The 14,238-nt window shown below is 40.2% G+C and overlaps 1 protein-coding gene across 4 annotated transcripts in view; it reads right to left on the bottom strand.

Moving 5' to 3' along the window:
- The window catches only part of HOOK3 (hook microtubule tethering protein 3), a 137,562-nt gene that overhangs the window by 92,448 nt on the left and 30,876 nt on the right, over positions 1-14,238 (bottom strand). For all 4 annotated transcript variants that reach the window (XR_009211716.1, XM_058433737.1, XM_058433738.1 and 1 more), the window contains exons 3-4: positions 11,931-12,003; positions 7,307-7,357 (exon numbers count right to left, since the gene is read on the bottom strand). Coding sequence is in view for 3 of the 4 variants with exons in the window: in XM_058433737.1 (XP_058289720.1) it covers positions 7,307-7,357; positions 11,931-12,003 (124 nt within the window). In the remaining variant the exon portion in view is untranslated. The remainder of the gene's footprint in view (positions 1-7,306; positions 7,358-11,930; positions 12,004-14,238) is intronic.

Below are 14,238 nucleotides of genomic sequence, written 5' to 3'. Positions count from 1 at the left end.
CTCTACGCAAATAAACTAGAAAATCTAGAAGAAATGGATAAATTCCTAGATACATACATCCTCCCAAGACTAAACCAGAAAAGAAGTCAAATCCCTGAATACACCAATAACAAGTTCTGAAATTAAGGCAGTAATACCTTACCAACCAAAAAAAGCCCAGGAGATGGATTCACAGCTGAATTCTACCAGAGGTACAAAGAGGAGCCGGTACCATTCCTTCTGAAACTATTCCAAACAACAGAAAAAGAGGTACTCCTCCCTAACTCATTTTACGAGGCCAGTATCATCCTGACACCAAAACCTGACAGAGACACAACAAAAAAAGAAAATTTCAGGCCAATATCTCTGATGAACATCGATGCAAAAATCCTCAATAAAATACTGACAAACTGAATCCAGCAGCACATCAAAAAGCTTATCCACCACCATCAAGTTGGCTTCATCCCTGGGATGTAAGGCTGGTTCAACATACTCAAATCAGTAAACGTAATACATCACATAAACAGAATCAATGACAAAAACCATAGGATTATCTCAATAGATGCAGAAAAGGCCTTCGATAAAATTCAACACCCCTTCATGCTAAAAACTCTCAATAAACTAGGTATTGATGGAATGTATCTCAAAATAGTAACAGCTGTTTATGACAAACCCACAGCCAATATCATACTGAATGGGCAAAAGCTGGAAGCATTCCCTTTGAAAACTGGCACAAGACAAGGATGTCCTCTCTCACCACTCCTATTCAACACAGTATTGGAAGTTCTGGCCAGGGCAATCAGGCAAGAGAAAGAAATAAAGGATATTCAAATAGGAAGAGAAGAAGCCAACCTGTCTCTGTTTGCAGATGACATGATTGTACATTTAGAAAACCCCATCGTCTCAGCCCAAAATCTCCTTAAGCTGATAAGCAACTTCAGCAAAGTCTCAAGATACAAAATCAATGTGCAAAAATCACAAGCATTCCTATACACCAATAACAGACAAACAGCCAAATTATAAGTCAACTCCCATTCGCAATTGCTACTAAGAGAATAAAATACCTAGGAATACACAACTTACAAGGGATGTGAAGGACCTTTTCAAGGAGAACTACAAACCACTGCTCAAGGAAATAAGAGAGGACACAAACAAATGAACAAATATTCCATGCTCATGGATAGCAAGAACCAATATCGTGAAAATGGCCATCCTGCCCAAAGCAATTTATAGATTCAATGGTATCCCCATACAGCTACCACTGACTTTCTTCAAAGAATTAGAAAAAACTACTTTAAATTTCATATGGAACCAAAAAAGAGCCAGTATAGCCAAGACAATCCTAAGCAAAAAGAACAAAGCTGGAGGCATCACAATATCTGACTTCAAACTATACTACAAGACTACAGTAACCGAAACAGCATGGTACTGGTACCAAAGCAGATACACAGACCAATGGAACAGAACAGAGGCCTCAGAAATAATGCCACACATCTACAACCATCTGATCTTTGACAAACCTGACAAAAACAAGCAATGGGAAAAGGATTCCCTATTTAATAAATAGTGCTGGAAAAACTGGCTAGCCATATGCAGAAAACTGAAACTGGACCCCTTCCTTACACCTTATACAAAAATTAACTCAAGATGGATTAAAGACTTAAATGTAAGACCTAAAACCATAAAAACCCTAGAAGAAAACCTAGGCAACACCATTCAGGACATAGGCGTGGGCAAAGACTTCATGACTAAAACACCAAAAGCAACTGCAACAAAAGCCAAAATTGACAAATGGGATCTAAGTAAACTAAAGAGCTTCTGCACAGCAAAAGAAACTATCATCAGAGTGAAAAGGCAACCTACAGAATGGGAGAAAATTTTTGCAATCTACCCATCTGACAAAGGGCTAATATCCAGAATCTATAAGGAACTTAAAGAAATGCACAAGAAGAAATCAAACAACCCCATCAAAAAGTGGGCGAAGGTTATGAACAGACACTTATCAAAAGAAGACATTTATATGGCCAATAAACATGAAAAAAAGCTCACCATCATTGGTCATTAGAGAAATGCAAATCAAAACCACAATGAGATACCATCTCACACCAGTTAGAATGGCGATCATTAAAAAGTAAGGAAACAATAGATGTTGGAGAGGATATGGAGAAATAGGAATACTTTTACAAGGTTGGTGGGAGTGTAAATTAGTTCAACCATTGTGGAAGACAGTGTGGCGATTCCTCAAGGATCTAGAACCAGAAATACCATTTGACCCAGCAATCCCATTACTGGGTATATACCCAAAGGATTATAAATCAACCTACTATAAAGACATGCACACATTTATTGCAGCACTATTCACAATAGCAAAGACTTGGAACCAACCCAAATGCCCATCAATGATAGACTGGATAAAGAAAATGTGGCACATATACACCATGGAATACCATGCAGCCATAAAAAAGGATGAGTTCATGTCCTTTGCAGGGACATGGAATGAAGCTCAGAAACCATCATTCTGAGCAAACTATCACAAGGACAGAAAACCAAACATCGCATGTTCTCACTCATGGGTGGGAAATGAACAGTGAGAACACATGAACACAGGGAGGGAACATCATCCACTGGAGCCTGTTGAGGGGCTGGGGGGCTAGGGGAGGGATAGCATTAGGAGAAATACCTAATATAGATGATGGGTTGATGGGTGCAGCAAACCACCATGGCACGTGTATAGCTATGTAATAAACCTGCATGTTCTGCACATGTATCTCAGAACTTAAAGTATAATAATTAAAAAAACATATGAAAGTAAAAAAAATCTATGATTAACATTCTCATAGAGATAAGAGAAACTATTATATTCATAAGCAAGAACAGGATATAAAAGTTACATTCAGAAAACAAAAAGCAGTCTTGCAAATTACAAATGTGACAGCAGAAATGAAAAATTCAACAGGCAAGCTAGAAGAAGGTGTATAATCATCTCAGTCAGTACAGCAAAAACACGAGAGAGAAAACAAGAGAAAGGGCTAGATAATTAAAGGATTAACCCAGGAGGTTCAACAGCTAAATAGTTCAGAAAGAGGATAAAGTAAAGAAAAATAAAGTAATAAAATAAATGAGATAAAATAAATAATAATAAGAAGAAAATTTCCTAAAACTAAAGCTAGTAGGCATTCAGATTTTAAGGGTGTGCTAAGTGCCAAGCGCAATAAAACAAAAGAAAACAACAACGAAAAAACTCCTTCTCATACCAAAGCACAGCAGCATGAAAATGGAGATAAAAAGGACCTAAAAGGTTCCAGAAAGTGAACAAGTTACCAACAGGGAGTGGGAGTCCACATGAGAGATGTTAGCAGCAGCACTGGAAGCCAGAGGGCATGGAGCAATGATTTCAAAATACAGAGGCATGACTTCCAACCTGGAATTCCATATTCAACTCAACCACAGTGTAAAGAGAACTAAGACTATTTTCAGATTTGTGGAGCTTAAAATAAGTATCTATCATGTATTTTTCTGAAGATGCCACTGGAAAATGGGCTCTACCAAAACATGAAAGTAAACCAAGAAAGAGAAATACACAGAATTCAGCAAACAAAATAAGATAGGAGAAAGACAAAGGAATTCCCAGGAGGAGGGTGAAAGGTAATGACAGAACCATTAATTTATTCTTTTTGTTTATCCTAGAGTGAATAACGTTACGTTTTGCTGCAGAAATGTTAATATAATGGAATAATGGTGTAACCCCAGGCCCCACTGAGGTATTTACACAATACGTGGTGTATGCATCATGTTACCTTTCTAAAAATCTGAAAAACTCTGAATTCCAAAATAAATCTGGCCTAAAGGATTGGGATCTGAAATTGTGGACCTGCATACACATTTTTATAAACATATTTATGTATATTCATGTAAAACTGGTATCATATGGCATATACAATCTCACACTTTTATATTATTAAAGAATATTTATAAATATGTATTTTCATGGCTGAATGGCATTTGTCCTACAACATGTTTCATAATTTTCTTATTGTTAGACATTGGGTTATATTCAATTTTTGCCTACTATGAAATAATGAGGTGGATAACCTAATGTAGTTCTTAAAGACCAATTTCTAGAAATAGAACTATGGTGTCAAAGAAGTATGCATTTGCAAAACGTTTAAATACATAGGTAAGCACCTTCATCTAGTTTATGAAGTAGAACACATAAAATGAATTACTAAATGCACAAAGAAATATATAATACAAATCACAGTAGGCAGTAAGAAGGAAAAGAACTTTGGGCTATGAGAATAAATGGGGAAGCTCATACCGAATCTTATAGGTATGGGCTCACTAAATGGCAGTGTAGGCTCAAATTAAGCAAACTCCAACTACACATACTGATTTTAGTTTTACTCATGTTCCAACTCGTTCTCCTAATCATGTAGTAATGAATATAATTAGGTTTCTAAAAGGGTATAAGTTCCAAAGACACCACACCATTTTCAGACCACACCATTTTCAGAGACTGGATTTCTTCTTCCTCTCAGGCACACTCAGGCTAGGGGATGCTATGTGGGGCTACAGGTAACACCAGTAGGCCTAGGACCCAAAAATGTCAGGGGGCTGGGTGAGGGGGAGAAAAAAAAGAAAAATTACAAGAAAGGCAGAGAAAGAGGTGCACATGAGCCTCGGCTTCTCATGTATGAGATGAGGATAATGGCTCAGATTTCCTCTGGGTGGCTTCCACTGAGTGAGAGACCTGGCTCAGGAGGACACTCCTGAAACAGCATCACTATCTTCAATGCCATACATTTTCTATTCTTTTTTACTACAATACTTTATTAAAAACTACCTTTTTTCATATAATAGGCATGATGCTCAGAACAAAACCAATCACCTCTTCTAAGCCCAAAAGATCTAGTAAATATGGCCAGGCACGGTGGCTCACGCTTGTAATCCCAGCACTTTGGGAGGCCGAGGCGGGCGGATCATGAGGTCAGGAGATCGAGACCACGGTGAAACCCCGTCTCTACTAAAAATACAAAAAATTAGCCGGGCGTGGTGGCGGGCACCTGTAGTCCCAGCTACTCGGAGAGGCTGAGGCAGGAGAATGGCATGAACCCGGGAGGCGGAGCTTGCAGTGAGCCGAGATTGCGCCACTGCACTCCAGCCTGGGCAGCAGAGCAAGACTCTGTCTCAAGAAAAAAAAAAAAAAAAAAAAAAAGATCTAGTAAATATAAGCACTTCTCGTCAAAGGAAAAAAAACACTTTTGTCAACGTGTCTAATACCAACCCTATGTTCGCACTTACATGTATCTTAAATATCATGTTTTTCTTGGAAATTAATATTTTTTTGACATGATTAGGAAACCCTGAGTGCCTGCAGTGTAATAGCACTGTCCTGAGGGCTGGGATGTACCAATGACTACATGAGGTCTGGCTCCAACCTCATTTCATGGCTCTAAGAATATAATGGGGTGGCCAGGCACAGTGGCTCAGGCACTTTGGGAGGCCGAGGTTAGTGGATCACAAGGTCAGGAGTCTGAGGCCAGCCTGGCCAATATGGTGAAACTCTGTCTCTACCAAAAATACAAAAATTAGCTGGGCGTGGTGGTACGTGCCTGTAGTCCCAGCTTCTCGGGAAGCTGAGACAGGAGAATAGCATGAACCCAGGAGGCAGAGGTTGCAGTGAGCCGAGGTCGCGCTACTGCACTCTACCCTGGGTGACACAGCGAGAATCTGTCAAAAAGGAAAGGATGGGACGGGAAGAGGGAAGGGAAGGGAAGGCGCGGTGGCTCACGCCTGTAATCCCAGCACTCTGGGAGGCCGAGGCGGGCGGATCACGAGGTCAGGTGATCGAGACCATCCTGGCTAACACGGTGAAACCCCATCTCTACTAAAAATACAAAAAAATTAGCCAGGTGTAGTGGCGGGTGCCTGTAGTCCCAGCTACTTGGGAGGCTGAGGCAGGAGAATGGCATGAACCCGGGAGGCAGAGCTTGCAGTGAGCTGAGATTGCGCCACTGCACTACAGACTGGGTGACAGAGCGAGACTCCATCTCAAAAAAAAAAAAAAAAAGAGAGAGAGAGAAGAGAAGAATATAATGGGGTGAGACAACCAAATAAACCAACAAATAAGGAGACTGCTGATATGGCCAGGATTAAAGGGAATAAACAGGGTGATGTGACTGAATAATGGGGCTGAGGGGTGAATGTGGCCCTGGCTGAGACAGCACATGTTCAGAGAAAGTCTCTGTAAGGAGGTAACAGAAAGTTCAAATAAGCAAGAGCAAGAAATGCCAGGAGCTGAGGGAAGAAGGCTGCACACAGCAACAACAGTGGGGCAAAGACTAAGGAAGAAAAGGACTTAGCAGATTTCAGGCACAGAAGCAGAGGATGTGGCTCCAGTGCCTTAGGTGTGGGAAAAGTAGTTAGGAAGTCGTTCATGGTAAGAATGTGGATGTGATTCTCAATGCAAGGGGAAACCACAGAGGACTTTAAGGAGGAGACTGATGTGATCACCTTTAAATTTTTAAAAATAATGCAACAGTGAAATCAGGGTCACCAGCAAGACTACTTTAGTAATCTAAGCAAGAGTGAATGATGGCTTGGCATAGTTGGTGGCCACACAGATGGAGAAAGCTCTATTTTGAAGGTTTGACTAATGGGTCTTGCAGATGATACTGGAAGAAAGAAGGACTGTAGGAGGCTTTCTAGGTTCTGGGCTTGAGTAACAGGGTGAATGGTAGGGTCACTTACTGAGATGGGGAAGATCAGTGCTACGGGTATAAACATGGGTACTAAATGCAGGTAAGCTTGTAGGAAAACACAGTAGGGAAATAACTAGGGTATGGTGTTGTGTCCATTTGGCATCTTTGATCATAAAATTTAAACTAAAACTAGTTATTTCCACTGCCTGATTTCTTCCCCAGCAATGTCTGACTGTTCTGATGCAGACTCAGAGGACAAACTGAATTCATCTAGGGGTGGGGGGGTTTGCCAAGGAATAAAATGAGAGTAGGCAACGGTGCATGAACTCTAAAACTATCTTCACAAGTAAAGGAAAAAAAAGACAGAATTAATAGATGACATAAAGTAAAATGTGACATTAATTAGTAATCATCTACAAACTACCCATAATACAGTGAAAAGGATCATCCATCTATTAACTGACTGACAGATGGTTGGTTGAACCATCATCCTATTATAGAAACTATAAAATGAAGGACAAACTGATTATTAATTTTGAAAGCAATTTTTCCTTAACTTGAAACTATTATAAAATTAAACTATCCTATAGTAATACTTCTAAGCAGAATGAGAAAAAAGTCTTTACCTCATGATTATAATCCAAGATTCCTTTTAAAATTTTCTTTAAATTGCTTATCTGTTTAAAGAAAGAGAAAACAACTGGGTAAAAGGCAAGACACATCAAAACATAATTTAACATAAAAAATTTCTGAGCCAAACAATCACTGCAGTTAATCATAAAGTAAATATTAACAAATAAAATTCAAAGGCATATTGAATTACCATCATCATCAAAAAGTACTATTATATAATCCAAGAGATTTATAAAACAAATGATGTCTCCAATTATGTAGAATTTTCAATGTTATGACCACACTGAAAACAACTGGAGGGTAACTGAATGAGACTTAACAATAAGATTAAATTATTTAGGTTTTCTGTGGGTAAAGTAAAAATATGCCATCCTTAATGAAGACTTGAGTTCAGAGCTATTCTCCCTAGAAAAGTCAAACTGCATCTACATAGAAATTAAGTTCTAAAGAGAGTATTAAGCAAAAATTATAGTAAAATCTCTTTAAAATAACCCATGAAGTATATCTTTAAATTCTTCCCCTACCAGAAAAAAAAAACTACTGTTTCTTCAGTTGAACATCAAAGTAAATATTTATGAGCCATAATGTTAGGTGAAGAATGGGCAGAATCACCTGCCCTATTTATTGTAAAGAATGGGCAGAATCACCTGCCCTATTTATTGTAAACTATAATTTTTTCTTTTTGTTTGACCCAACTCATACAGTTTTGTTAGGTTAAATGGGCATGTGATATAGTTGATTATTTTATTGATCTAGCTGTCCCTGGGTGGTGTCTGTAGTTGAGACATCCTAGAAAAGAAGCTAATAGGGACTGAGGCTTTCAAATAAGAGCCTGAATCACAGCAATGTGATCCAGTACTTAATTAAAGGCGTATTTATTTGTAAGGAAGAAAATAAACTGAAAACTTGCTTATTTATCTTTACAGGTCTCATAAAATAAACATGCTTAAACGTCTAGAAAAATTTGTAGATATGGAAAATGCATATAATATGCTTTATTTCTTTCATTCTAGGATGTTCGTTTTCCCATATTTTTAATATTTGAAATTAGAATGCCTTGAAAATCAACTACCATTCATTTAAAATGGTAGTTTTTTAAGTCACATCACAAAAAGCTGTATCTTATCTTCATTTATGTATTTATATTTTTGAGACAGAGTCTCCCTCTGTTGCCCAGGCAGGCTGGAGTGCAATGGCGCGATCCTGGCTCACTGCAACCTCTGCCTCCCAGGTTCAAGCAACTCTCCTGCCTCAGCCTTCTGAGTAGCTGGGATCACAGGTGCCTGCCACCACACCCAGCTAATTTTTGTATTTTTAGTAGAGACGGGGTTTCACCATGTTGGCCAGGCTGGTCTCGAACTTCTGACCTCAGGTGATTCGCCCACCTTGGCCTCCCAAAGTGTTGGGATTACAGGCGTGAGCCACTGTGGCCGGTTGTATATCTTGCCTTTAATCAATTGCATCATAAAACTGAAGTATAGCATAAAATATAGAGAATAAGAAGTTCAGTCCTGAATATTAAGACTATGATAAACTTTTCTACCCGTCTCCATATACTACCACTGCCCTACTCATGACACTGGAGACAGTATATGTGGTTATGTGTATCTATCTATGTGCCTGCTGGGAGGAGATATACAACTCCCTCTGATCAAGCCAGTAAGCAGACACAAAATGATTAGTAGCATTATTTTAAACATCATAAATTGTTTTAAACATGCCGTAACATTAAAAAATAATCTTTTTTTTTTTTTTTTGAGACTGAGTCTTGCTCTGTCACCCAGGCGACAGAGTACAGTGGCACAATCTCAGCTCACTGTAACCTCTGCCTCCTGGGTTCAAGTAATTCTCATGCCTCAGCCTCCCAGGTAGCTGGAATTATAGGTGCCCGCCACCACACCTGACTAATTTTTTTTTTTCTGAGACAGAGTCTCGCTCTGTCGCCAGACTGGAGTGCAGTGGCGCCATCTCGGCTCACTGCAACCTCCGCCTCCCAGGTTCAAGTGATTCTCTTGCCTCAGCTTCCCAAGTAGCTGGGACTATAGGCTCGCAACACCATGTCCAGCTAATTTTTGTATTTTTAGTACAACGGGGTTTCACCACGTTGGCCAGGATAGTTTCGATCTCTTGACCTGTGATCCACCCACCTCGCCCTCCCAAAGTGCTGGGATTACAGGCGTGACCCACCATGCCAGGCCTAATTTTTGTATTTTTACTAGAAATGGGGATTCACCATGTTGGCTAGGCTGGTCTCAAACTCCTGACCGCAAGTGATCCACCCACCTTGACCTCCCAAAGTGCTGGGATTACAGGCTTGAGCCACTGCACCTGGCCTGCCAGGTTGAAGCAGGAGGATGGCTTGAGCCCAGGAGTTCGAGACCAGACTGAGCATATAGCAAGACCTCATCCCTATAAAAATTTAAAACAGCCTGGTGTGTTGGCATGCGCCTGTAGTCCCAGCTATTTGAAAGGCTGAGGTAGGAGGATTGGTTGAGCTCAGGAGGTGGAGGTTGCAGTGAGCTGAGACTGTGCCACTGTACTCTATCCTAGGTGACAGAGTGAGACCCTGTCTCAAAAAAAAAAGTAAATAAAAATAAATAAATAGCTTGTCCTTGAAAGACTATTTAGAAATTAAAACAGGGCCGGTCGGGCGCAATGGCTCACACCTGTAATCCCAGCACTTTCGGAGGCCAAGGCTGGCAGATCACCTGAGGTTAGGAGTTCAAGACCAGCCTAGCCAACATGACGAAACCCTGTCTCTACTAAAAAATACAAAAATTAGCCGGGCATCATGGCGTGCGCCTGTAGTCCCAGCTACTCGGGAGACTGAGGCAGGAAAATCTTTTGAACTCGGGAGGTGGAGGTTGCAGCGAGCCGAGATTGCACCACTGCACTACAGCCTGGGTGACAAGGTGAGACTCTGTCTCAAAAAACAAACCAAAAAAAAAAAAAAACAAAAAACAAAAAACAGTGCCATTAAACAGTTTTCATTCACTAGCTTAGTAAAAAGAAGGAATTAGATTTTGGCAAACCCAATACTTAAGCAACAAATAAATACTTTTCTTATCAAACATGTTTCTTCGGGAAAATACAAAGACAACTCAAGCTGAACATGTCTTAAGTTCAGGGGCCTCGCATGCTTAAATCATTTGTATGTCTGAGTCTTCACCAGTCTGTATCAAAAAGAAATTGTCGCAGGTTTCTCCACACTGCCAGAAATGACAACTACTGGGTCATAACAATCAATTTAATGTTAACAAAATCACAGAGATGGAGAACAAATTAGGGGTTGCACAGGATTAGGGGTGGTGTGGATGTGGTTATAGAAGCAGCACAGGAAGCTGTGTGGTGACAGAATAGTTCTGGGTCTTCACTGTGGTGGTAGTTACACAAAGCTACACATGAGACAGAGCTACACTGAACTGCACACACTAACACAGAGTACAAGTAACCTTGGTGAAATTTGAATAAAATATGGACTGTACCAATGCAAGTTCCCTAGTTTTGATATTGTATTATAGTTATGCAAGATGTTACCACTGGAGAAACTGGGTAAAAGGTACACATAACCTCTTAGTACACGTTTTTTGCAACTCCTTGTGAATCTATAATTATTTCAAAATATAGGCCGGGCTTGGTGGCTGATGCTTGTAATTCCAGCACTTTGGGAGGCCAAGGCGGGCGGATCACCTGAGATCAGGAGTTTGATACCAGCCTGGTCAACAGGGTGAAACCCCGTCTCTACAAAAATGCAAAAATTAGCTGGGTGTGGTGGCAGATGCCTGTAATCCTACCTCCTTGGGAGGCTGAGGCAGGAGAATCACTTGAACCAGGGAGGCAAAGGTTGCAGTGAGCCAAGATTGAACCACTACATTCCCCCCCGGCACACCAAGAGGCCACAAACACAAAACACAAAAAAAAAACAAAACAAAACAAAAAAACAAAAAACAAAAAACAAAATATAAAGTTAAAAAAATAATTTAGTGGATTACACAAACATTTTTAAAAATAAAATGAAAACATCACTGCCTAACGTAAGGGTAAAAACCTGTTCAGCTATATACACACACACATTTAGGTGGGAAATTGGTTGCAATGTAAACTTTTTTTCTTATTGTAAGTTTTGGTTAAAGAAACTTGTAAAATACTTAAAAGTTACTAGGAAGGAAATGAAAATGTTTCATTCTCTGAGTGTTTATGATACAGTTAATAATGATCAATGTTATCTCATTATAACTACCACGTGCACTATTCTAAGTACTTGGCATAATAGTAACTCATTTCTGTGAGGTAGAAGCTATATTAATCCTCATTTTACAAATGGGGAAACCACGGCAAAGGAAGGTCACAACACTTCCCCATAGACAGTAAATGGCAAAGCTATGATGTGGACACAGGCACACTGGCTCCATGCCCTTAATTGCTATGCATCACTGACTCATATTATGTTATGCCTAGGTCCACAACTCCAGGTGAGTTCAATCTTCAATTCTACATTATTTCATTACAGGCTACCTAAGCTTCGAAAGCTCACTGGACACATCAGAGAAAAAAAAATCAACCGATATTATACACATACAAATATTTAAAGATTTAACAGATGGAAAAATAAAATACCTTTAGCCTCCAATTATCTCCTACTTCAGTTTTGATTCTGTTTAGCCAATTTTCATCAAAATATGCAGGATCTCTGCAAAATAAGAAAAAGCTTACATATTAAGATCATGTAGCTATCAAGCTAAACAAAGAAAATTGAATCTCATCCCATATCATCACTTAACTGCAACATAAAAATATAATTGACACATATCAGCCACGAAATAACTTTACACGTTAGTAACAGTCAAGTTAGCCAGGTATGGGGGCTCACCCTGTAATCCCAGCACTTTGGGAGGCTGAGGTGGGCAAATCACTTGAGGTCAGGAGTTCAAGACCACACCTGGCCAACATGGTGAAACCTTGTCTGTACTAGAAATACAAAAATTAGCCGGGTGTGGTGGGACATGCCTGTAATCCCAGCTACTGAGGAGGCTGAGGTGGGAGAATCCCTTGAACCCGGGAGGCAGAGGTTGCAGTGAGCCGAGATTACACCACTGCACTCCAGCCTGGGCAACAGAGTGAGACCCTGTCTCAAAAAAAAAAAAAAACAAAAAACAACAACAACAAAAACAACAACAACAAAAAACCAGGCAAGAATCTACCATAACTGCAGATTTTCCAAAAGTCAACTTGACTGTTAACACATAATCAATGACACAGTTTTTTGTTTTTGTTTTTGTTTTTTGAGATAAGAGTCTCGCTCCGTCACCCAGGCAAGCTGGAGTGCAGTGGTGCGATCTCGGCTCACTGCAACCTCTACCTTCCAGGTTTAAGCGATTCTCCCACCTCAGCCTCCCAAATAACTAGGATTCTAGGCCCACACCACCACACCCGGCTAATTTTTGTATTTTTAGTAGAGACGGGGTTTCACCATGTTGGCCAGGCCAGTCTTGAACTCCTGACCTCAGGTGATTCATCCACCTCGGCCTCCCAAAGTGCTGGGATTACAGGCATGAGCCATCACCCCTGGCCAATGACACAGTATTTAAACTGATAAATATACAAAGAAAGTTAAAATAACTTTTTCAGTTAATATTTCAATGAACTCCATCACCTAATACTTCAAAGGTCACCCATAACATCACTAAATTCTGATTTCTTCACATAATATATACTGAGAATCTATTTTCTCAGATGTAGTACTAGGCTTTGGACACATCTGAACACCACTGCTGTTTGCAAAAGACTTAAAATTTAAGATAAAACACTGGTGTGGACAAACACATTGAAACGAGGATAGAATCTGAATATCCTTTATATTTTCCTAGAAAAATTTTCTATGGGAAAATTTCCCATATTTCTAATAAACACTAGGAAGGAAGGAAGGAAGGAAGGAAGGAAGGAAGGAAGGAAGGAAGGAAGAAGGAAGGAAGGAAGGAAGGAAGGAAGGAAGGAAGGAAGGAAGGAAAGAAGGAAGGAAGGAAGGGACGGAGAGAGGGAGAACAAAACTTTTCAAACCCAGCATGAGCCTCATTTTGCAGGTTTTGAAATTGATCCTCTAAAAATTAAATTACGTATCTAAGGACACACACAGAACACCTAAGTTTGTTCTGCTTGAGCAATTGCTAAGTCCAAAAATCTTTCCATAACACCACAACTGTCTCTATTCACCTCAAAAAAAAAAAAAAAAAAAAAAAAAAAAACAGAATGACAATGAGACTGATAGGTTAAGAAAAAAAGTATGTTGAAGATGGCCGAATAGGAACAGCTCCGGTCTCCAGCTCCCAGCCCCAGCGACACAGAAGACAGGTGATTTCTGCATTTCTGCTTGAGCTTTGAAGAGAGTAATGGTTCTCCCAGCACGCAGCTGGAGATCTGAGAACGGACAGACTGCCTCCTAAAGTGGGTCCCTCACCCCTGAGCAGCCTAACTGGGAGGCACTCCCCCAGTAGGGACAGACTGACACCTCATTCAACCGGGTACTCCTGTGAGACAAAACTTTCAGAGGAACCATCAGACAGCTGAATTTGTGGTCTCACGAAAATCCGCTGTTCTGCAGCCACCGCTGCTGACACCCAGCCAAACAGGGTCTGGAGTGGACCTCTAGTAAACTCCAACAGACCTGCAGCTGAGGGTCCTGTCTGGTAGAAGGAAAACTAACAAACAGAAAGGACTTCAACACCAAAAACCCATCTGTACATCACCATCACCAAAGACAAAAAGTAGATAAAACCACAAAGATGGGGAAAAAACAGAGCAAAAAAACTGGAAACTCTAAAAAACAGAGCACCTCTCCTCCTCCAAAGGAACGCAGTTCCTCACCAGCAACGGAACAAAGCTGGATGGAGGATGACTTTGATGAGTTGAGAGAAGAAGGCTTCAGACG

The sequence above is a fragment of the Hylobates moloch genome, unplaced genomic scaffold, assembly GCF_009828535.3.
Source record: "Hylobates moloch isolate HMO894 unplaced genomic scaffold, HMol_V3 SCAFFOLD_22, whole genome shotgun sequence".
NCBI lineage: Eukaryota > Metazoa > Chordata > Mammalia > Primates > Hylobatidae > Hylobates > Hylobates moloch.
The sequence above is the reverse complement of the archived record's forward strand: the minus strand, read 5'-3'. Positions and strand labels throughout refer to the sequence as shown.